The sequence below is a fragment of the Cucurbitaria berberidis genome (assembly GCF_010015615.1).
Source record: "Cucurbitaria berberidis CBS 394.84 unplaced genomic scaffold K460scaffold_6, whole genome shotgun sequence".
NCBI lineage: Eukaryota > Fungi > Ascomycota > Dothideomycetes > Pleosporales > Cucurbitariaceae > Cucurbitaria > Cucurbitaria berberidis.
Window position 1 is genome coordinate 971,657 of NW_024468940.1, and position 21,136 is coordinate 992,792.

The window sequence follows — 21,136 nt, forward strand, 5'->3', positions numbered from 1 at the left end:
GGTAGGTTCGTATTTCGTTGTAACAAAAGCACTCGAACTTCAGTAACGTCGCTTATTCAAGTCCCTCAAATACTTTCCAAGGTGCCCCCTCAACGCCTCCTCTTCCCTATCAGCAGCCGTAATTTCTCCTGACTGAAACCTCACCCTCGCCTTCAACTTGCTCAAGGGCTTTAGTATCATGGTTTTCTTCTCCCAATCTACATTTTCCGAAACATCTCTTATAGAAACGACCACAGACTCCAAGTTCTTGCCCTCATCTAGCAGCAAACTGACCTGCTCATCGAGCCATCCATTCATAGCCCATGGCCACTTACCCCATTCTGTTTCAACCAACCCAAGAGGAATATCCCAAACTAGCACTAATTCCACCTTCTTCGCTTGTCGAATTGCAGTGAGGGCGAGAGAGTGGATGTGATTGCGCGTTTCTTGTGAGAATGACCGTGTGACAAAGCGGAGAGTAACTCTTCCATGGAAGTAGGTACGTATTTCTTCATAGATGTAGCGGCAGGTGAGTTGCAGGTTTGTTGGGGGAGGCGTTTGGTCGAAGGATGCGATTGGCGGCGCTTTGAAGGGATAAGAACGGGGCTCTGTGCCGCAGAGATACTCGTATATTTCGTAGCGAAGCTCTCGTGGCAGACCTAGGAATGGCGATGCTGCAATATAAGAGGCCATGGTAGGAATATTGCTGTTGAAACGCGCTCTACTAAGTCATATATCGCCTACCAGACGCTTCGCCAATGACGTAATTGAACCATGGGCAAGCATTTTATTCTTGGCATCTTCCGCATCGTTTGGTTACCGCACGGGAGCTAGTATACCTTGACTATCCTTTATAGTAGATCCCTCTTGAATTGCAAGGGCCACCGAATGCCTGGTCGCTATCCTTCTTGGCCAGACCCCTCGTTATATTCAATGCGAATACTGTGAAAGATTTAAAGACGTAATCTAGGAATGCACCAGATCCAGGTGCTCATTGATATCTGATTCTGCTATTCGAAGATTACATATCGGACATTCGACCAGTAATTTCTTTTCAATGCTCAAGTCAGGAGCATCATCTTTTGGAAGGGGCCGTTTTTTCTGGCCTGCTCGAGAGCTTGTGAATGACGATTCTGACCCTACAACATCCTCGATCATAGTTGTTGCTACTTTTTTCGTTGCACTCTGGGTCTCGATCGAGATTTGACGCTCGCCATCGACGTCAATGGGCCGTTCAAACGTGTTACCATCCGGTTCGGCACGCTTCTTGGTTCCTACCTTAACCCAGCTATCCAGTTTGTTTTTCTGTCTCCCTGCACGTTCCTTGCCGCTCATAGCTTCCAACTGCTTCTTCGTGGGCACTGGCTCCTGGGTCTTGGTATAGTTCCCTCCGCACTCAGCCTCATGTCTCGACCACCAGCTGTCGGACTTGCCAGGGGCTCGATTCATACTTCGCTTCACGAGGCCAAAGTAGGGCGGTTGAACCTTACACGGTCCGTCACACTGCCACACATGTGTGCGGTAGCTCTCGACTTCATCGTGAAACGTGTGGTAGATGGTAACCTGGTAACTGCCGTGGTTGTTGATAGCGTCCGCAAGCAGTTGAAACCCAACGCCATGACCCGTGCCATCATCTCCTCGCGAGTGTTTCCACGACGTTGTGATGAAGAAGTAAGCGTGTATCGCCTCGTGGAGTAACGTATTGATGGTGTCAGGTCGCGGGCGATACTGCAACAGAGGTGTGCTAAGCTTCAGACGGATGCGTGTGAACTTGCCAGTGGAGGCGTCTTTGGAAAGTTCGCAAATTCCCGCACAACTAAAACTATTTGTTAGTCGATATTTGGTACAAGCGGTCTAAAGCATTCGGGTATCTGAGACCCTATTCAGATCGTGGTAAATGAGACGGTCGCAGGATCTAGACCTGCTGCGGCGCATAGTAGAAAGCTCAGTAGAGGTCGGCTTACAGAGTCAATCGTGGCGACCATAACACTTGTACGCGGGATAACAGAAGCTTCCGAAAGTACAGTACATTGTAGTGGTTTATCAACTCGTGAATGTCAATAAAAGGCTCTCCGTTGTGGAGTATAGTGTTGATAGCGCGCAATGCTTCCTGCTGTTCAGCGGAGAGCTCGTCCAGCGTCGCAATCGCCGCCAGCGCAGCTTCCTCGTCGGTAACAGGCATCGCTCTGGCAAAACATGTTCCAGGTTGATTAATTAGTAGCCGTCAGGATATCGGTCGTGGTTGATAGGAGGAGGGCTGCCATGGCCTGCGCGCCCAGCGGACCGGGGGCTAGCGGTGCGCCGGAATGAATGCTTGTTCATGCCAAAGTCCAAAGTCATTCTAACGAACATGCACGTCCAAGACTCGTTCGTGCCTGTGCCCCTTGGTACCCGTTAATGTGGGCTCGCAGTGTTTACCCCTGACACGCGCCATTTCTGCTGGTCCTGCTCAATTTCTCACATGGACGACAAGTAGTAGGCAGTCAGACTTCCGCTTCGCCCAGGGCCGTGTATGACGCAGCCTGTCCCACACATATGTGTAGGTAGACGTGCAGCCGATGCGCACAAACACAGCGACCACTACGCCGCAGAACGCAGCTTTCCCCCCAACATCAATACTACTTTTACCTCACGTGTCTTGATCCATAACCACACGCATGTATGCGCCCCTAGTCGCCTTTACCTGACATGGCGGCCATCGAGACACCGCGCGCCGCTGATCTCGTGCGCACTGCTTCGCAGAACTCAACCGTGTCGAACCCTCGCAACCGCAGCATCCAGCGCGTACGACCGTCGAAACGCAGCTCGAATGCATCCTTGAGCCGCAGCCGCAGTCGCGCGCCCTCGCCTGGCGACGACACCAAGAGCCTCACCTCGTTCCCCTCGCTCTCGCCTAGTCCAGAGGCCTCTCCAGTACAGTCACGCATCAACGGCTGGTTTCGCTCTACGCCAGCTCCAGACGAGACGGCCAAGAGTGCAGAGAATAGACCCACTGCGTCGCCAGACACTGTCAGAGCCGTTCCGCCACCAGAGCTCGGAAAGAACGCCGCTCCTACCTCTACGGTGCGGAAGGTGACCAAGTCAACACAACAGATTGTGGGAACACTAGTAGCTGCTTCTTCAGGAAAGGATCGGTCTGCCCTCTTCGATGACACGCCAGCAGAACCAGCAAAAGTACCGGGCAGCCTGCATTTTGCGAGCGACGAGAATATCAAGGATGCGCTGGGGCAGACGGGCGCCATTACCCTGGTCAGGCAGTTGGCTGGGGACCTGGCGCAGCGAGATGCGCAGATTACGGCATTGCGGAGAAGAGCAGAGGAGCGCGAGAGGATACTAAGGAGAATGCTACAAGAATGCGAAGTGTCTAATATGGACATCGAGAACAGACTACGAGAATTGGAGAAGAGTAAAGAGCAAACCAACGGGCTCACCAAGCCCAGAACAAGGGGCGATAGTGCACTAGCTGGGCTGCATCCCGATGACCCTATGGAGGACAGGCTTGCACGAGCCATGGAGGATGAGGTGGCCGAGCATCCTGACGCGCTGGGCATCGACTCTGGAAAGGCTGTGCCACATGCCGAAGTCATGTCGATCAACTCAGTTACATCAGACACACCCACTGATACAACAAGGCCCAACTGGAAGAGCTACATTTGGAATGGGACGAGTAGGAAAAGCAGCAGAGCCCCCTCTGTTGCGAGCTTGGTTGACAGAGGTGCAGAGGGCCTTGCAGAACAGACAAGGTCGCGCGCGTCGAGCGGAGCGAAGCCACCCCGAAAGGCACTTGTAAATGATCTCTTCGTACCTCCTACCGGTGCCGTGCCCGCTTTACGAAGACTTCATAGCCAGGATCCACCCCTAGAACGTCGGTCCTCTTCAGTATCGCTCACGAACTGGGCGTTGAAGATGGTAGCGGGAAACAGTTCAGCAAACGCCAACAAAGCCAACACAGTACGAGGGCGCAAGTCCACCGCTTCAGACGCCGCAGATCGTACACCATCTATGGATTCCACGAGGACTGCTCAATCTGCAAAATCAGCCTTGGTAGCCACACAAAGACGTGGCCGAGCTCTAGGACCAAACGGAACTATCAAAAGTATCTCTACGGAGCCGCCAAAGAATACCTCTGGCAGTGTTGGTCCTGGCCCTCCCAATCGTGGTATAAGCAATCTAGGCCCCGTGGAGATGGATCGGATACTGCCTGAAGAGTCTCGTCCACCCACACTCGTACAGCATCACAACAGATTCACTGCAAGCAGCGAGTATCTAACTGATAGATTCGGTTTCATATACGATCAGCGTCGAAAGAAGAGACAGAGTGAGGCAGCGGCTGAAATGGTCAAGCAAAAGCGAAACAGCAACGTCGAGTCTTTGGGTGATGGTAGATCAGTGCTCAACAGGCTTAGTGGACTGGAAGAGGTCGATGACGCCAATAATGTCTCCGACCTTAATGGTGCTGCCACGAGGCCGTCTAGTTCTAGCTCTGATGAGCAAAATGGTAAACCGCCGACGAAAACCTGGGCAGACTACCTGAAGCTGGCGACCCACCCCACAGAGCTGCTCTCCCACACCCCGTCTTCAGCACCTATCACGACCGTCGAATTACCGGAGACTGAGACCTCAACTCCGAAGATTGGCCAAAGCCAAATTACTCTGACAAAGCGAGGATCTGTACCAGCGTCAAGCACCAACCCCGAGCCTTCCCCATCGCGTATCTTGTCAAGCAATGCAGAACTTTCTGTCACAACCAACTCACCAGGCCCATCTACACCCATAAGCCCGTATCCACCTCAAATCGACCCAGTCAAGTCATTGCTGGATCAAATGAGCGAGCTACACGACAACCTTCAGAAAGAGAGAACCATCAAGTGGAATGAGTTTCTGCGCAAAGTGCGTGCTCAGAACAAGCGTGAAGGAAATATCTCTAGCACTGGCGAAGGTGGATCCAAGGGTCTTGCCATGCCGGAAACCTTCCTCGCGGACGGGGAGTTAATTGGCATAGCAGGCTTGGGCAACAAGGGTAAGGTCGGGCGAGCCAAATGGCAGGAGATCCGCCGTCTCGTCCTCGGTGGTATCCCAGTCCAGATGAGAGCGAAGGTCTGGGCTGAGGCAAGCGGTGCGGCCACGCTTCGCATACCAGGCTACTACCAAGATCTAGTCAACAACGGCGAAGATGATCCTATAATCGCGTCCCAGATTCAGATGGATATCACACGTACGCTCACTGACAACATCTTCTTCCGCACTGGCCCCGGTGTGCAAAAGTTGAACGAAGTGCTTCTCGCTTACTCGCGCCGCAACCCAGAAGTCGGGTACTGTCAAGGCATGAATCTCATCACAGCATGCCTCCTTCTCATCATGCCAACTGAAGAAGACGCTTTCTGGGTTCTCGCTACTATGATAGAAGATATCTTACCGCAACACTACTACGACCAGCACCTTCTGACGTCTCGCGCAGATCAGTCTGTTCTGCGCTCTTACGTTGGCGAACTTCTTCCTAGATTATCTGCTCATCTTGACGAATTGGAGATTGAACTGGAGGCTTTGACATTCCAGTGGTTCTTGTCTGTCTTCACAGACTGCCTCTCCGCAGAAGCGCTATTCCGAGTCTGGGACGTAGTGCTCTGCATGCACGACGGTTCCACCTTTCTCTTCCAAATCGCTCTTGCCCTACTCAAGTTGAATGAGAAGGCTCTCCTACAATGCGATACCCCGGCTGGCGTCTACCACTATATCAATCATCAAATGACCAACCACGCCATCAGTATCGACGGCCTGATCCAAGCCTCGGACGCTCTCGGAAAAGTCATCAAACGCAAAGACGTCGAAGAGCGGCGTGCACGCGCCGTCGCTCACGAAGAGGAACTCATGAGGCAGCGAGCAGAAGCACGGCTCGAGCGCGCGAAGAAAAGGGCCAGCACCTCCACGGACGAAGCAGCGACGGCCGCACTAGCACAGCAAGATGATGCAAAGTCTATATCAGCAAGTCTCGATGCCGAATTGTCGCTGCATACTGGTCCTATGCGGACACCGCTGAGCAGTGCGAGCATGAGAAGTGAAGAAGAAGAGAATGCCGAGGAGTTGAATGGGAAATTGGAGTTGACGGAGAGGACGCCGATGCCCATGGAGGAAGAGTGTCTCTGGCGTGCTTGAGTTGAACAAGCCACCTACTGGTCCCTCTTCTCCCCCCTAGCTAGGCCTGCGCGCCTTGTCCACTTTCTACTATGCATTTTTTTCTCCTTTGTCAAGCATAGCATTGCGGGCGCTTATTGGGAAAACGTTCATACATTTATACCCCCTTTCCTGAAATTGGATTTTCTGGGCATCGATACCCGTCTTTTCCTTTTCCTTGGTGTGAGGGACTGAAGTCCATAGCTGGGTAGTTGTTTTTCCCGGATTGAACAAGATGAATACGAGTTTATCTACAAAGCAATCTTCTTGAGTGCATCTCATGTGTCTTTCTTCATTGATCCATGTCGTCGTGAAGAGAAACGTGCAGATTGCACGTAACAGGTGTCAGCCGCTTACTAGCTAAGCACTGATTCTGATGTACTGTTACTTGACGATGTGGGGTTTGATGGCTAAGCCGAGCATGCTAGTGCTTGGTCGTCGCGTCGATTGTCGGCTTAATCTTCTATTGTGTAGGGAAACTGAACGGGCATGAGGTATCGTTCACTTACATGAGCAATTTTTGCATCTCACTATGGGAGGCGCGACGACGATGCACAAAGTAGGGATGCGAAGATTCGCCTAATTATTTATAATTATGAAGAGTTCATTACATCCTATAGATTCAATTCACGCTACTTTGCTTATTGAGAACGGGAAGAGTAGCTAATGGGCAGGCTCGAGGCCCCCCTAAACTTTTCACACAGAGTGTGTAGTATCACCGGCGAGGGCTCAAAGGCTACGGCGGTCACCTAGCTTGACCCGGGTTGACTGTTCTTGCATCTTTCCCATGCCGCCTACTTGAGGCGGCGTGTGAACAATCAACCCAGGAGGTCAACCGCCGCTTTGGGGCCGGTTCTCCTTCTCGTCTTCCTCATCCAGAACCCCCTCTTCATCTAGAAGGCCGGCTGAACGATTCCTCAGACCCCGCTTCTTATTGCCTTTCTTCGTCGTGCCCGTCCTCACGTGCCCGTTCGGGCGGCGCTGCGATGGCGGCGTGTCTTGCTTATCGAAAACCTTTTCAACTATCATCTTCCAAGAAGAAGTAATTCCCGCTCAACTTCTGGTCCTGGTCGAGCTGGGACTTGTCCTTATTGATACGGGGACGGAAAGAGTTGGGGTCACGACGGAAAGTGACGTCCAAATTCTTCAAAAACGAGTTACAGCCAGTGAGGAGAGACTCGGGCGCATTGGCACGCGCGTCGACAGCAGGTTGGCCGTCGAAGACGATGACACGGTCAGCGAGGTAGGTAGCCATGATGAAATCGTGCTCGACGACGAATGCAGTCTTCTTAGAATGCATGATGAAGCGCTTGATGACGCGAGATGCGACGATACGCTGCTCAGAGTCGAGGTACGCACTGGGCTCATCGATGAGGTAAATGTCGGCCGGGATACCAAGAGCGAGGACAATAGCGACACGCTGCAACTCACCACCAGAAAGGTTCTGAACCTCCTGGTCGATGAAGTCGTCCATCTTGAGGGGCTTGTAGACATCGGTCTGGAACTGCGGGCTCAAGAAGGCAGTCTTGATCTTCTTGAAGAACAACTGGCGGACGGTACCCGTGAACCTAGGTGTAATCGTCTGGGGCTTCATGCTAATGCTCATCTTGGGGATCTTAGTATCACCGTCAGGCTGTAGCGCGCCAGCGAGCATCTTGCAGAAAGTGGTCTTGCCAGTGCCGTTCTCGCCCATCATCACGATGATTTCGGAATCGGTAAAGTTGCCAGTTTCAACGCTGAGGTGAAAGTCGCCCATGGTCTTCTGCATGGCAGGATATGAGTAGCCACGGGAGTGGTCGATCAAATAATCGTCGCCAGCTTCAGCAATGCGGAACTGAAGCGACTCTTCGCGGAAGCGCAGATTCTCAGTGGGGATGTTGCCATCGAGGAAAATATTGATACCTTCTCGGACGGATGCTGGCAGGGTGACGACACCGTAGACAGCTGGCTTTCCGTAGAGAACACAGATGAAGTCGGAAAGATAGTCCAAGACGGACAAGTCGTGCTCAACGACAATGACGTAGTCGTCAGGGCGCAGCAAGCTGCGGATCTTTCGGGCGGCGGCGAGACGCTGCTTGACATCGAGGAAAGAGGATGGCTCGTCGAACATGTACACGTCGGCTTGCTGGACACAGACGAGGGCGATGGCAAAACGCTGCAGCTCTCCACCCGACAGGAGTTTAACGTCTCGGTCAAAGATATGTCTCAGCTCCAGCTCGTCAATCATCTCGTCGAGGTTCTCCATCTGAGACCGAGACTGGATGAGCTTGCCGACGGCCCTGTCGGTTCCCTTGATGGCCTTTGGAATCTGATCGACATACTGGGGCTTGACGACGGCCTTGAGGTTGTCTTCGAGGACCTTTGTGAAGTAGTCTGCGCAGTGTCAGTTGAGGTGGCATGATTTGAGATTTGCACGCCTCTTACTCTGGAGTTCGGATCCACGGAAGTGCTTCAAGATCTCCTCCCAGTCTGGGGGGTTATCGTAGCGTCCCAGATTGGGCTTTAGCTTGCCACTCAGAATCTTCAGCGCCGTGCTCTTGCCAATACCGTTTGTGCCTACGAGACCCAGGACCTGGCCCGGCCGGGGCATGGGCAGCCTGTGTAGTTTGAAGCTGTTCGCCGAGTATCGATGTGTGACTTGGGTCTCGAGGTTCGTGGGCAAGTTGATGATGTTGATGGCGTCGAAGGGGCATTTCTTAGGGCAGATACCGCATCCAATGCAGAGGCGCTCGGAGATGAAGGCGATCTTGGAGGAGCCGTCGACTTCGATGCACAGCTTGCCGGTGCGGACCACGGGGCAGGACTTCTTGCACTCTTGCCGGCATTTCTGTGGCGTGTCAGCGGAGTGTGCGAGTGTGTGTGGAGGGGGTGCTTCGTACCTTTGGTTTGCACTGTCATGGCGAACATCCTCAGGTTAGCCACGTCCAAAATTTTGTGTGGAGGGGTAGTGGGGTACCTTGTCGGAGTTGACAATAGCAATACTAGGAGACGTCAGTCGCAAGATGCATAGGGGGTCTGTAAGGGGGGTTTGGCATACCGGGTGAGCTTGTCAGACATGGTGGCGGTTGCTGAGGCTGTGGACGAAGTGCTGGTCGGATTCGCAGGCGGGAATTTTGAGGATAAAGTGCGGCAGTGGGACTCGACGTATGAAGACGCACTTGGGCAGGCAGACAGGGCACGCGCAGCCAGTCGAGTAGGTCAGGCGGTTTTGGCAGCGTGGGAGTCTCCAGCAACGGTAACAAGGATTGAGAGAGGACCGTGGAGAAAATGGCAGCGCAACCCTTTTCTTCAATCAATCAACCAAGGTTGGGGGGGAGCATTCACGGCGCGGTAAGCAAGTCGGCCGCGCTCTGATTGGCGAGGCGACGAGGGCTTGCGGCTGTGTGCGCTAAGGGCACAGGCACAAGCACAAGGGCTGCCATTGCACCCAAGTCCGTCTAAGGAACCTCCACAACCCTCACCACCACCCACACCACGCCCGTCCACCCAAAGATACCCCACTCCCTGCACGGAGAGTATGCAGCTATGGACTGTGAGTACCCTCCCTCTTGAACTTCCTCTCGCCTTCCTTTGCCTGCCCACGCCTGCTGCCTTCTCCAACGGCCGGCCTCGCTCAAGTCCATCTATCCATCACGCTTCTGCGTCGATGCATCCAGCAGCCCGTCTTGCACCCCTAGTACGCCCATCCGCTGCGTCCTGGTCGCTTCTACGGGGCCTCTGCCACTCGTTATAGTCGTGCTGCTCTGCTCCGGCCCTCGACCGCTCGACCGCCCTTCTTCCATCAAGCAGCCATCGATCTTGGACGCATGTCATCAGACCTCCATTGCTCTGGCCCTTCCCCACGATTCTAGTCGCTGGGCGCGTGTTCTGGATCGCGTAGTTTTGCTCTATCCAACGCACCCGCTTTCACCCTCTGCGGCCTTGGGATTGCTGAGATATCGTGCTGACCATCTCCCACAGCCGCGTCCATCGTGATGCCCTCTACATCGGGCCATGTCGCCTCTCTACCCTACACGAATGGTCATTTGTCACCTCTCGCGGTTCACATGACGTCTGCAAACAGCCCGTCCCAGCACAGCGACAGCGATCTGTCCGACGCCAAAGAGCTTGCCGCAGTCGATCCATCCTCCGATGCCGACGCGCCGGGCGAGGAATACGACGAAGATGAGGTCATGGCAGTCGCTTCAGACTCGTCTGAGGATGTGGACGCCGAGGGCGAGCCAGACGGCGATTACGACTCTGACTCACCGCCATCCGACCACGCAGAGAGCGACCGCGCCCGCAGCTCTGTGTCGCAGGAGTCGGACAGACCACTGAAGCGGAAAGCAAGCGCAGACAAGGACGACTATATAACACAGAATCCCGAACTATATGGTCTGCGTCGCAGCGTATGTGACACCCTTCCATCTTCGCGTGCTTGAGCTAACTGTGCCCCAGGGTCGTGCCCGCCCTAGTCGTCGTGTCGTAAGTCACCCTTTGTCGGTGACACACTCGTTGTTAATGCTCCACAGGTCGATAGCAGTGATGAGGAGGATGATTCTGGTTCTGACCAGCCTCGCAAGCGACAGAGGACAGCCTCGCGTAAAAGTTTGCTCATCCGTCCATCTTTTTTCTCCATCTGTACTAACCCTTTCACCTAGCCTCAAACCAACCGACACCTGTATTTAGGTCGACCAACTCCGACTCCGAGTCAGATGGCTACGTTGGCGCCCGCAGAAACATCCCGACCAAGAAGGAACGCCAACGTCAGCATCTCGTAGCTGAGGGCCATCTACCTCCCTCTCAGGCTGAGGTACGATTCTCTGCTCGTCGCACAGCGCAAGTCACAAACTACAATGAAGACGAGGAAGAAGATCCCTTCGAGGAAGATGACGACGAAACAACGCCGAGCTACTGGGTGACTGCGACGGAAGAGACTGGCCCCATCATCGACAAGATTTTGGATCACCGACCGAGGGATGGAACAGGTACTACAAGCGCCATTAGGTGCCTTCACTTGCTAACGCTTCCCAGAACTTGATCCTTACTACGCCCAGAAGAAAGATTTCGAATACCTGGTAAGCGCATCCTTCGACATCTTTCACAGCCCTGCATACTAACTCAGTATCAATAGATCAAATGGCAGGATAAGGCCCACTACCACTCTACATGGGAGGACTACCAGAATGCAGCTACTTACAAGGGCTGGCGAAAGCTGGACAACTACTTCAAGGGTCCTGTCATGAGCGACTTGTACTTCTATGCACGCAAGAAGAAGGAGCCGGAAGAATTCGAGCAGCACATGGTCGCGCGTGAGGCTGAGCGCGAGAGCCAACTTGACTTCCATGTCGTCGAGCGTGTCATCGACTCGCGAGACGGCGAAGACGAGACGGACTACTACGTCAAGTGTAAGTCTGCCCAACACCCAGCCCCTATTCGGATTACCTAACCATGTAACAGGGAAAGGCTTGACTTATGAGTTCTGCACTTGGGAGCCTGCCTCTCTTGTGAGCCGCTTATCACAATCCGAGATCGACCGCTTCCTTGATCGCTCGTCGAATCGACCCTCCTCAGACACCCGCGAATCGAACCTTAACACTCGGAGGAAATTTGTCAAGCTAGATGAGCAGCCTGATTACATTCAGTACGGCAAGCTAAGGGCCTTCCAACTCCAAGGAGTGAATTTTTTGGCACACAACTGGTGTAGAGGGACCAATGTCATTCTGGCCGACGAGATGGGCCTCGGCAAAACCGTGCAGACCGTTGCGTTTATGAACTGGCTGCGGCATGATCGGCGACAGGATGGTCCCTTCATTTGCGTAGTTCCTCTGTCAACTATGCCTGCTTGGGCCGACACCTTCAACAACTGGACGCCAGACGTGAATTATGTCATCTATACCGGCAGGGAGGATGCTCGAAGTACCATACGAGAAAAGGAGCTTCTCATCGATGGAAACCCAAAAAGGATCAAGTTCAACGTCCTGTTGACCACGTACGAGTACGTTCTTGCCGATTGGCAGTTTCTGTCTAGCATCAAATGGCAGTTTCTTGCTGTCGACGAGGCCCACCGGCTGAAGAATCGCGACTCGCAACTCTATGAGAAGCTTCTAGGTTTCAGCGCTCCTAGTCGCCTTCTGATCACCGGTACTCCTATCCAAAACACGCTCGGGGAACTTTCTGCCCTAATGGACTTCCTCATGCCTGGCAAGATCTCTGTCGATGAGAATGTCGATCTTGCTTCAGAGGATGCTAGTTACAAGCTTGCCGAGCTCAGTGCAGCCATCCAACCCTACATGATTCGGCGTACCAAGGAGAAGGTAGAAAACGATCTACCTCCCAAATCTGAGAAGATATTGCGCGTCGAGTTGTCTGACATTCAGCTGGAATATTACAAGAACATTCTCACACGCAACTACGAAGCTCTCAACGATGGTGGCTCTGGTCACAAGCAATCACTCTTGAATATCGTCATGGAACTCAAGAAGGCCAGCAACCACGCTCTACTTTTCCCGAACGCTGAGGCCAAGTTTTTGAAGGAGGATGCTACCAAAGACGAAACTTTGAAGGCCCTCATCACTACGAGTGGAAAGATGATGCTGCTGGATCGCCTTCTTGGCAAACTCAAAGCAGACGGTCACCGCGTCCTCATCTTTAGTCAGATGGTTCACATGTTGGACATCTTGACTGACTACCTCAAATTGCGCAACTACTCCTTCCAGCGCTTGGATGGTACCGTCCCCGCTAGCGATAGGAAGATCGCCATTGACCACTTCAACGCACCCGGAAGTGATGACTACTGCTTCTTACTATCCACAAGGGCTGGTGGCCTCGGCATCAATCTGATGACTGCAGATACGGTCGTTATCTTTGATTCAGACTGGAACCCTCAAGCCGACTTGCAAGCCATGGCACGAGCGCATCGAATTGGGCAGACAAAGCCGGTAAGCGTGTACCGCCTTGTGTCAAAGGACACGATAGAGGAGGAGATCCTAGAGCGCGCTCGCAATAAGCGTATGCTTGAGTTCATCACTATTCAGCGTGGTGTGACCGATCGCCAGCAAAAAGAACTCAACGATAAGATGAGCCGCGCTGCGGCCGAGCCGAACTCTGCCGACGATATCAACAACATCCTCAAGCGCCGTGGTCAAAAGATGTTCGAGCAATCTGGAAACCAGAAGAAGCTTGAGGAGCTCGATATCGACTCTGTGCTTGAAAATGCCGAAGAACACAAGACGGAGCAGGCGGCAGGTCTCACTTCTGACGGTGGTGAAGAGTTTCTCAAGAACTTCGAGTACACAGACGTCAAGATTGATCTCGAGTGGGATGACATCATTCCGAAAGAGGAGCTTAATGCAGTCAAAGCAGACATCCAGCTGCGAAAGGAGGAGGAGGAAACCCAGAAACTGCTTGAAGAGAGCGCACCGAGAAAGCGCAAGGCCGCTGCGGCAAGTGCACGAGAGCAACGAGCTGCAAAGAAGCGGGCTCTTGAGGCTACAAGAATCGACGTTGATGACGACGAGCCCTCTGAGGATGAGGACGTCAAGCGCGATCCAAAGCGTCCTCTCAACACAAAGGAAACTCGCAATCTTGTACGTGCCTATGAACGTTATGGCTCACTCGAGGATCGCGCCGACGAGATGCTTCGCGCCGCAAGATTGGTGGGTCGTGACCTCAATATTGTCAAGACTACCCTGGGCGACGTCATCTCTGAAAGCCAAAAGCTCGTCAAGGCAGAGCATACGCGACTGAAGAATCTCGAGCTTGAAGCGAACCGCCCTCTCACGAAGAAGGACAAAAAAGCCGTCCTTTTCGACTTTGGTATGGTAAAGAAGTTGAACGCCGAGACCATCATTGATCGACCCATCGAAATGCGTCTCCTCAAAGAGGCCATTGACGCTGTCGCTGATTGGCACAACTTCCGCATACCAGACGCAGTCAAACCCGCAAGCTACTCCTGTCCTTGGGGCGCGCGAGAGGATGGCATGCTCTGCATCGGCATCTTCCGTCACGGTTACGGAGCTTGGGTTCAGATTCGTGACGACCAAGACCTTGGCCTGACTGACAAGTTCTTCCTTGAGGAGCACCGTGTCGACAAGAAAGAAGAACGCACCAAGACGGAGGAAAAGAACGCAAAGTCTCCTGGCGCGGTCCATCTGGTTCGAAGAGCCAACTACCTACTGACCGTCCTCAAGGACAAGGCGGGCATAGATCCCAACGCTAAACGTCTCATGGAGAACCATCATCGCAACAACAAGAAGCACCACTTGAACGTTGCCCGTCGGCCAGAGAAGGCATCAAGCGTTTCTGCCAGTCCAGCGCCATCTGGTCTGGTGCGCAAAGTCGCCTCACGAGATTCGGAGAGGCCTGTGCAGCGTACACATAGCAACAGTGAAAGCCGGCACGCGGATAGCCGACCTGACAGCCGGCAGTACGAGAAGAGTTCGCACGACCGGCCACGACATAGCGACCAATACAGACCCTCGGATACTCACCGCAAGGAGTACCGCAACGAGCGGGTTAGCATTGATCGGCGTCCTCAGCATTCGGACCGGAACGGCACACCAGAAGTTCGACGCAAAGCTAGTGGAGATATGGATAGAGCGCGCCCCAAGGACGACCGATCACGTCTTTCGGAAGAACGCCCACGCTCGCATAGCCAAAGTCACGGTGTCAATCGCGGCGTGGAGACGCCCAAGCTGAAGGAGAAGAAGCCCGAGGACTTTGTCGAGCGACGGCTCCGACCTGTACGCGATAATCTTAGCCGGCTTAAAAAGGCGACACCGAAGAATTATCCGCAGAAAGATGCCATGGTCAAGGTGCTCAAGGTGGAGTTGATTGCCATTGGCAATTTTATCCGCGCAGAGACGCGCGATAACGCAGAGCTCGAGGAGCGCCTGTGGTAAGTTTTCGCCACGCACGTTGTGATTGACATGTTGCTAATTCATTCCATAGGGCATTCACGGTCAATAACTACTGGCCCCGTCAAAGTGTCACCGTCCCTGCAATCAAAGGGATGTACCAGAAGATGCTGAGCTCGGAAAAGCCGGGCGCGGGCACGCCATCGACCAACGGGCAAAAGAACGGTTCCTCGTGAATTGTGTAGCACAAGTTTCAATATGGTCAAAATCTCTAGCATGCTGCATATGGGCGTTTTCAATTTCACGGCGGCATACGGTCACATTTTCTACAAGCATAGCGTAGGTGTTCGGGCTCGGTTGGACTAGTAGACAGATGATTGTCCCGGGCACTGTCTGACTTCTTTTTTTTTCAGTATTTCTTCGTGTATAGCATGAACCACCTGTCGGTATGGTGTGTTCGATTTGGTGTTTGTCTCTTCGCACAGGGCGGCGCATAGTATGGCTCAAAAACCTAGTGGGGTCGGCGGCCGTTGCACGAGCATTTACGGCACCTGGCATGGACCGTGTGGCATCTCTATATCATCAAGATGGAGCAGCGGCTGTACAGGGGGGAAGGCAGAATATCTCTAGCACTGTTTCGCATGAGGACGACTCTGCAGTTGGAGTACTGCAAGATGACAATCAAGCTACATATCAATCACTCAGGCTGACTTGGGCCCTATGACATGACGCTGTAGTGGACGCACGATTGATGAATATTGCTGATGTTGCTTCTGTTGTCAGCACACGAGTTGGTCCCCCATGACCAAGAACAAGACATGGTCACGCGAGGTATATGAATGGTCCCTAATTATAACCGCCACTTGTAGTTGTGTGCCTAGTTATCTTGACAATTACCCAAGGATGAAGAGAGAACGTGGGCAGGTCACACGAGATGCTGCCTTTGCAATACCATAGCCGGTGATGTCATCTGGCGGTGCGCCCCAATAACAAGGGCCCGTCGAGGATCGTGCGCTTTGCTCAGGACTGGATTTCCGTGCGCCATGCTTCCACTTCCACAGCGTGCGCCATCACGGTACCTGGTGCGTTACTGCTCTAGTCAAAGTCGCGCGACTCCCACAAATCCGTTCCCCCCATCTCCACACCTCTTCCTCTTCCAAGGCTGCTGAGCGACGCTGCGCCCGCGATGGTCAAATCGCGACAAGGGCTTATCTGTGGGCTGCTCTTTTGGGGAAGCGCAAGAGGAGCCCCGCCTAGCGCTGCTGGAGATGCAGGAGACGGCCGGGGAAGTACCAGCAGTACCAGCAGCACTACAGCAGCTGGGAGGAGCCTCACAGGCCGGTTCCTACACATTACCGGTATGTTGGTTGGACCCCTCCTCCCCCTCCCTGTATGTCCAAGTATTGCGCGGCCACTGACAGCACTGTCCAGACCTCCATCCCGATCCCTTCTACAAGACGTACTCGAGCACCACAGCAGACGCAGCCTGCCATCGCCACCATGGACCCGCTGGCATCTACGGCGCAGAGACGTCTGGCTGCGATTCCCCCCATTCGCTCATCAATCAGACGTTCAAATGGATAAACGACAATATCAAGGACGACATAGACTTTGTCATATGGACAGGCGACTCGGCGCGCCACGACAACGATGAGAAGATACCCCGTACGCAGAAGCAAGTCATACAGCAGAACGAGTTCATGGTCTCCAAGTTTGCCGAGGTCTTTGCGCGACCTGATGGCCACGATGCGCCTACAAACGACTTTGTTATTCCGGTAGTGCCAACCTTTGGCAACAACGATATTATGCCGCACAACATCTTTCTCGACGGGCCGAATAGGTGGACGACCAAGTACTTGGATATATGGCGGAATTTCATACCAGAGGCCCAGAGACATCAGTTTCAGCAGGGAGGATGGTTCTCGGTCGAGGTGATACCGGGGAAGCTGGCTGTCATTAGCTTGAACACCATATACTTCTTCACCTCAAACTCCGGCGTCGACGGCTGCGCAAGCAAGCACGAACCTGGCTACGAACACATGGAATGGCTGCGCATCCAGCTCCAGATTCTACGAGACCGAGGCATGAAGGCTATATTGATGGGCCACGTACCACCTGCGCGGGTCGATAGCAAAGAAAGCTGGGACGAGACATGCTGGCAGAAGTACACGTTGTGGGTTCAGCGCTACCGAGACATCATTGTTGGCAGTCTCTACGGGCACATGAACATTGACCACTTCATGCTGCAAGATTTTGAGAGCATCAACAAAGATACGAAGAAGGGAAGGATGGCTAGCAGTGCAGCGTTGCAGAGTGAGAGCAGTGATTCGATAGCATTGCTTGAGGACGGCGAGGTCACGGTGGCATCCGCCTCTGACTACCTGCTCGATCTTAGGCAAGCTTGGGCACAGCTTCCAGCACCACCTGCAAAGTCGAACACACGTTCGAAGACGTTTTTTGAAAAGTACGGAAACTTCTCCATATCGGAATGGTTTTGGTCCAAAACCAAGATACCGGCAAAAGATGGCAAGGCTGGGAAGGGTGAGAAAAGGAAATATCTCGACAAGATCGGAGGCAGATACGCCGAGAATTATGCTGTAACCCACGTTGCGCCCAGTGTCGTACCGAACTACTTTCCCACGCTTCGGATCTTTGAGTACAACATCACGGGTCTAGAACATGTCCTGGTGCCCTCCGCATCCGTGCACGAAGAATTGACCTCTCCAGGAGGGCCATCCGAACAGCCCTCTGTCGTCGACAATGAGTTTCTAGATGACTTAGAGTATTTGAGAGACGTCGACACCAAGGTGAGGAGAAAACATAGAGGGAAGAAACACAAGAAGGGACCAAGAAAGTACAAGTTCAAGGTCCCAAAAGGCCCCTCAAAGTCTGCACCGCCAGGTCCGGCATACTCACCACAGGTGTTTACATGGACATGCTACGTCCAGTACTTCGCCAACCTCACCAACATTAACAACGACTTCGTCCATCCGCAACAAGGCCTAAAACACCCGACCAAACCCCACGACCAAACAATTCTCAACCCAACATCCACTAATGACCTCACCCCACACACCATCTTTGGTATCGCCATTAGCTTAGACGGCGAAATAGAAAACAAGAGCTGGAAAGAAGGCAAACATGGAAAGCATCAGGGCAAGAAACCGCGACCAGAACCACACCCGAAAGAGTTTGAATATGAGGTTGAATATGATACGAAGAAAGACAAGGGGTTCAAAGATCTCACTGTGAGACGATGGGTTGAGTATGCGAGGAAAATCGGTCGGGGCGATGCGAAGGCGGCTGATGTTGAGGAGTATGACGAGCATGAAGATGAGGAGTATGAAGAGTATGAAGAAGAACAGCTCGCCAATGAGAATGTCGACGAGCAAGACTACAGTGCAGAGCTGACAACAGGCGGCAAGAAGAAGCATAAGAAACACAAGAAGAGAAAGCATGCCTCGAAGGAATGGTTCACGTTCGTTAAGCGTGCATTTGTGGGGACTATGGATCCGCATGAGATCAAGGAGGTGTTCGGCGCGAGCGCGGAACCTCAAGAGTTGAGCGCAGAGGAGGTTATAGAGCTATGAGGTAGGAGGTTGTATGGATGGAGTCATCATCAAGATCAGGCCGCCGACGGGAGGACGTGTATGCACTGATACCCAGCCGGGGCTAATAGTCTCATCCCCCTCCCTTTGTGTTTTGCTCTTCACGCATTTGATTTTCAGTCTGTTGTTTATTTAGCGTGCATGGCATAGGAAGCTGCAAGCATTCATCGACGATGGAGATTCATAGATATGTTGGTTGTCACGTTCAAGTCTAAGATTCATTGCATTTCTACGTCTTATATTCGCAAATCTTTGGCACCTTCGTTCGCTTATACGTTATATCTCTGCGTGCTCTTCCTGATTGATTGACACCTCATCTTCGTAGTCGTCGACAGCCAGTCCGTGCTCAAAGCTGATCTCGCGCCCCGAGTTGCCTTCACCTACGCTCCCGACCCGCCCCGCCACAATATCAAACGCCCACCCTCCTTCACCATGAGATCAAATAGGCAGCAACCCGACCGCCTGATCTTCGGTCTCGCTTAAGGGCCTGCCGGAGTTGATCCGGGGGCCCTCCCTCTGTCTATATAAACCCCCCGCCTCCCCGCCTCTCTCACTCTTTTCTTCCAACAACTCAACCACCTCAACCACCTCCTCCACTGAACACCTTCATCATGGCATTGAGCATGGCAATGTCTACCACATGAGCATGTTACACTTTCTCTCCCTTTGGTATTTTCTTTTGCTGACAGGATCAGAGACTTGCTTAGAGTTGCGATGTATGATGTCATTACAACTACACCCACCTGTCGACATTGATCTTCGGCCTGCCACACACTACCATCAACATGTCACCTCAACCTTTGTCCAAAATCAACGGTGTTGACACACTTTGGCCTCGGTCTCTCGGTCTCGCATACCTACATTCACTTTGACCTTGTCCAACATCAACCTCAACCTCAACTCAGCAACCTACAACATGGGCTATCTTGATAAGACACCAACATACACCAAAGGCATTCAGACACTCTACCATGGCACCGGCTCTTGATCAACTGTCCGATATCATGACATCGTGCTCGCACAACACCTCACATTACCATCTCGACCACTTCGCATACGAACAGCTGTCCTGTAGGCAGGCGCTGGGCACCGGACAGGAGGGACTCATCGCAAGATCTCCTGGGCGTTCCTCATCTGCGGATGAGTGCACGTTGAGCTCGAAACGCACCACCTCGGGAACATCATGGAGTCACAGGGTGCAGGTCAGGCTGCAGGGTCCCTACGTGTTGGATATTGGACTCGGTATGGACATGGCTGGATGGATACATGGAATGATGGTTGGTCATGAGTCTTGGAGAATGTCTGTTGGTGGTGGAACACTTGGTTGGTTGGATGAAGGAAGGATAGGGTCCTGGTCAAGAGAAGGAACAGTGGTGATTGCAGTTGTGGTGGTAAGAGAGCAGTCTTCGATGGTCCAACCTGAGCGTCCCTCGTCCGCGAAAGCGATGCCGAAACGTAGTCTAACATCGTTGATGGAGCACCACCCGAGCGGGATGGTCCCCGGGCGCCTCCCCTTACACCATGCCTACTCTAGCTGGCGGCTTTGATTAGCTTAGCTGGTGCAGATGCAGCAACTGCAACACTACTGATACAAGTCAAACGGGTGGACTTGCGCAAGAAGGTGCAAGGTGGAGAGTGGATATTGGGTAGGGATAGGTCTTGCTGTGGAGGTGATCAATATGCGGTTCAGAAGTGTCATGGGAGGAAGCATTCAAGGACTTGTTAACAATATCACTCCTTGGTCAAGTCAACCCGAACATTGTCTTCCACTCCCACCTCGGTATACATACTAGCTGTGAATGTTGAGCTTGTTAATATTTGCTACTGCATCTATTGTATAATCCTTCAATGCTAATCAGGGCGCAACCTCACACAGAAATACTACCACACCAATAATCCGCCCGACAATTCACACTGCGCAACGCTAGCAACCCCTCCCCAAACTTAAACGTCGCCTCCCCATCCTTGAAGCACACCAGCTCTTCTTTCCCCAACTTCGCACTCCCCGCGATCTGGCTCTTGCTGAGCGCAGCCGCATCCGCGTCGATCTTCCCTTCAAACGCACCTGCGATGTCCAACGACGCTCTACGAGTAGCACCTTCCCATGGGCGAGAGGGCGAGGAAACGGTGCCGACGTCGGTGGGGCTAGAGCGAGACTTTGCGGGACCGTTGTAGTAGATTACTGCGGAGAAGGTCTCGGCTGCCGCGGTGTCGGACGGAGAAGTATTGTCTAGGGAGGAGCAGAGGATGGGGATGCTGCATTCGGGTCCGCGTGTTGTGCAGGTTGCGAGGTAGACGTTCTTTTTTGAGCCGGCTGGGGCAGCGATGGCGACTCCGATTAGGGAGAGGAGTAGTGCGGAGAAGAGGCGCATCGTGTTGACTGGCTCGAGTGGAGAGTGAGATTGGATATCAAAGTCTTCCTTTCTTAGTAGCAGGGTTCAGCTTTTCTTATCAACTTATGCGTTCCCCTGAACCACTGTATTGGGCAGTGGTATATGATACTGCCGAACGAACAAAAGAAGTTGTGATATCTTGCTCGTC

The 21,136-nt window shown here is 53.0% G+C and overlaps 7 protein-coding genes across 7 annotated transcripts; 3 read left to right on the top strand and 4 right to left on the bottom strand.

Annotated features, from left to right (window-relative positions):
- Positions 1–39: 39 nt before the first annotated feature.
- On the bottom strand, positions 40–672 carry K460DRAFT_359503 (uncharacterized protein; the record flags this gene model as incomplete). The annotated part of the gene is made up of 1 exon (XM_040932199.1): positions 40–672. The coding sequence occupies one exon, from the start codon at positions 670–672 to the stop codon at positions 40–42; it is 633 nt and encodes a 210-aa protein (XP_040783526.1).
- Positions 673–945: 273 nt separating this feature from the next.
- K460DRAFT_410357 (uncharacterized protein) lies at positions 946–2,161 on the bottom strand (the record flags this gene model as incomplete). Its single annotated transcript, XM_040937366.1, has 2 exons — positions 946–1,795; positions 1,944–2,161. The coding sequence occupies 2 exons, from the start codon at positions 2,159–2,161 to the stop codon at positions 946–948; spliced, it is 1,068 nt and encodes a 355-aa protein (XP_040783527.1).
- A 177-nt stretch (positions 2,162–2,338) lies between these two features.
- K460DRAFT_370943 (TBC-domain-containing protein) lies at positions 2,339–6,413 on the top strand. Its single transcript, XM_040934252.1, has one exon. The coding sequence runs from the start codon at positions 2,668–2,670 to the stop codon at positions 6,130–6,132; it is 3,465 nt and encodes a 1,154-aa protein (XP_040783528.1). The 5' UTR covers positions 2,339–2,667; the 3' UTR covers positions 6,133–6,413.
- Positions 6,414–6,800: 387 nt separating this feature from the next.
- On the bottom strand, positions 6,801–8,564 carry K460DRAFT_195591 (hemin import ATP-binding protein hmuV). The gene has a single exon (XM_040927152.1). The coding sequence runs from the start codon at positions 8,393–8,395 to the stop codon at positions 7,169–7,171; it is 1,227 nt and encodes a 408-aa protein (XP_040783529.1). The 5' UTR covers positions 8,396–8,564; the 3' UTR covers positions 6,801–7,168.
- Positions 8,565–10,004: 1,440 nt separating this feature from the next.
- K460DRAFT_195645 (uncharacterized protein) lies at positions 10,005–15,256 on the top strand. Its single transcript, XM_040927153.1, has 8 exons — positions 10,005–10,538; positions 10,588–10,614; positions 10,662–10,737; positions 10,791–11,117; positions 11,164–11,207; positions 11,264–11,537; positions 11,590–15,028; positions 15,082–15,256. Exons 1-8 carry the CDS (start codon positions 10,125–10,127, stop codon positions 15,221–15,223), a joined length of 4,743 nt encoding a protein of 1,580 aa, XP_040783530.1. The 5' UTR covers positions 10,005–10,124; the 3' UTR covers positions 15,224–15,256.
- Positions 15,257–16,173: 917 nt separating this feature from the next.
- K460DRAFT_295210 (Endopolyphosphatase) lies at positions 16,174–18,577 on the top strand (the record flags this gene model as incomplete). The annotated part of the gene is made up of 2 exons (XM_040929543.1): positions 16,174–16,345; positions 16,419–18,577. 2 exons carry the CDS (start codon positions 16,174–16,176, stop codon positions 18,575–18,577), a joined length of 2,331 nt encoding a protein of 776 aa, XP_040783531.1.
- Positions 18,578–20,463: 1,886 nt separating this feature from the next.
- K460DRAFT_359509 (uncharacterized protein) lies at positions 20,464–20,967 on the bottom strand (the record flags this gene model as incomplete). Its single annotated transcript, XM_040932200.1, has 1 exon — positions 20,464–20,967. The coding sequence occupies one exon, from the start codon at positions 20,965–20,967 to the stop codon at positions 20,464–20,466; it is 504 nt and encodes a 167-aa protein (XP_040783532.1).
- Between the last annotated feature and the right edge of the window lie 169 nt (positions 20,968–21,136).

Bases quoted from the DNA above. Each gene is read 5' to 3' on its own strand.
- K460DRAFT_195591 (XM_040927152.1), bottom strand. From the start codon at position 8,395: ATGGAGAACCTCGACGAGATGATTGACGAGCTGGAGCTGAGACATATC.
- K460DRAFT_195645 (XM_040927153.1), top strand. From the start codon at position 10,125: ATGCCCTCTACATCGGGCCATGTCGCCTCTCTACCCTACACGAATGGT. The intron at 11,208-11,263 runs GTAAGCGCATCC...CAGTATCAATAG, and splicing joins AGAAAGATTTCGAATACCTG to ATCAAATGGCAGGATAAGGC. The intron at 15,029-15,081 runs GTAAGTTTTCGC...TTCATTCCATAG, and splicing joins GAGCTCGAGGAGCGCCTGTG to GGCATTCACGGTCAATAACT.
- K460DRAFT_370943 (XM_040934252.1), top strand. From the start codon at position 2,668: ATGGCGGCCATCGAGACACCGCGCGCCGCTGATCTCGTGCGCACTGCT.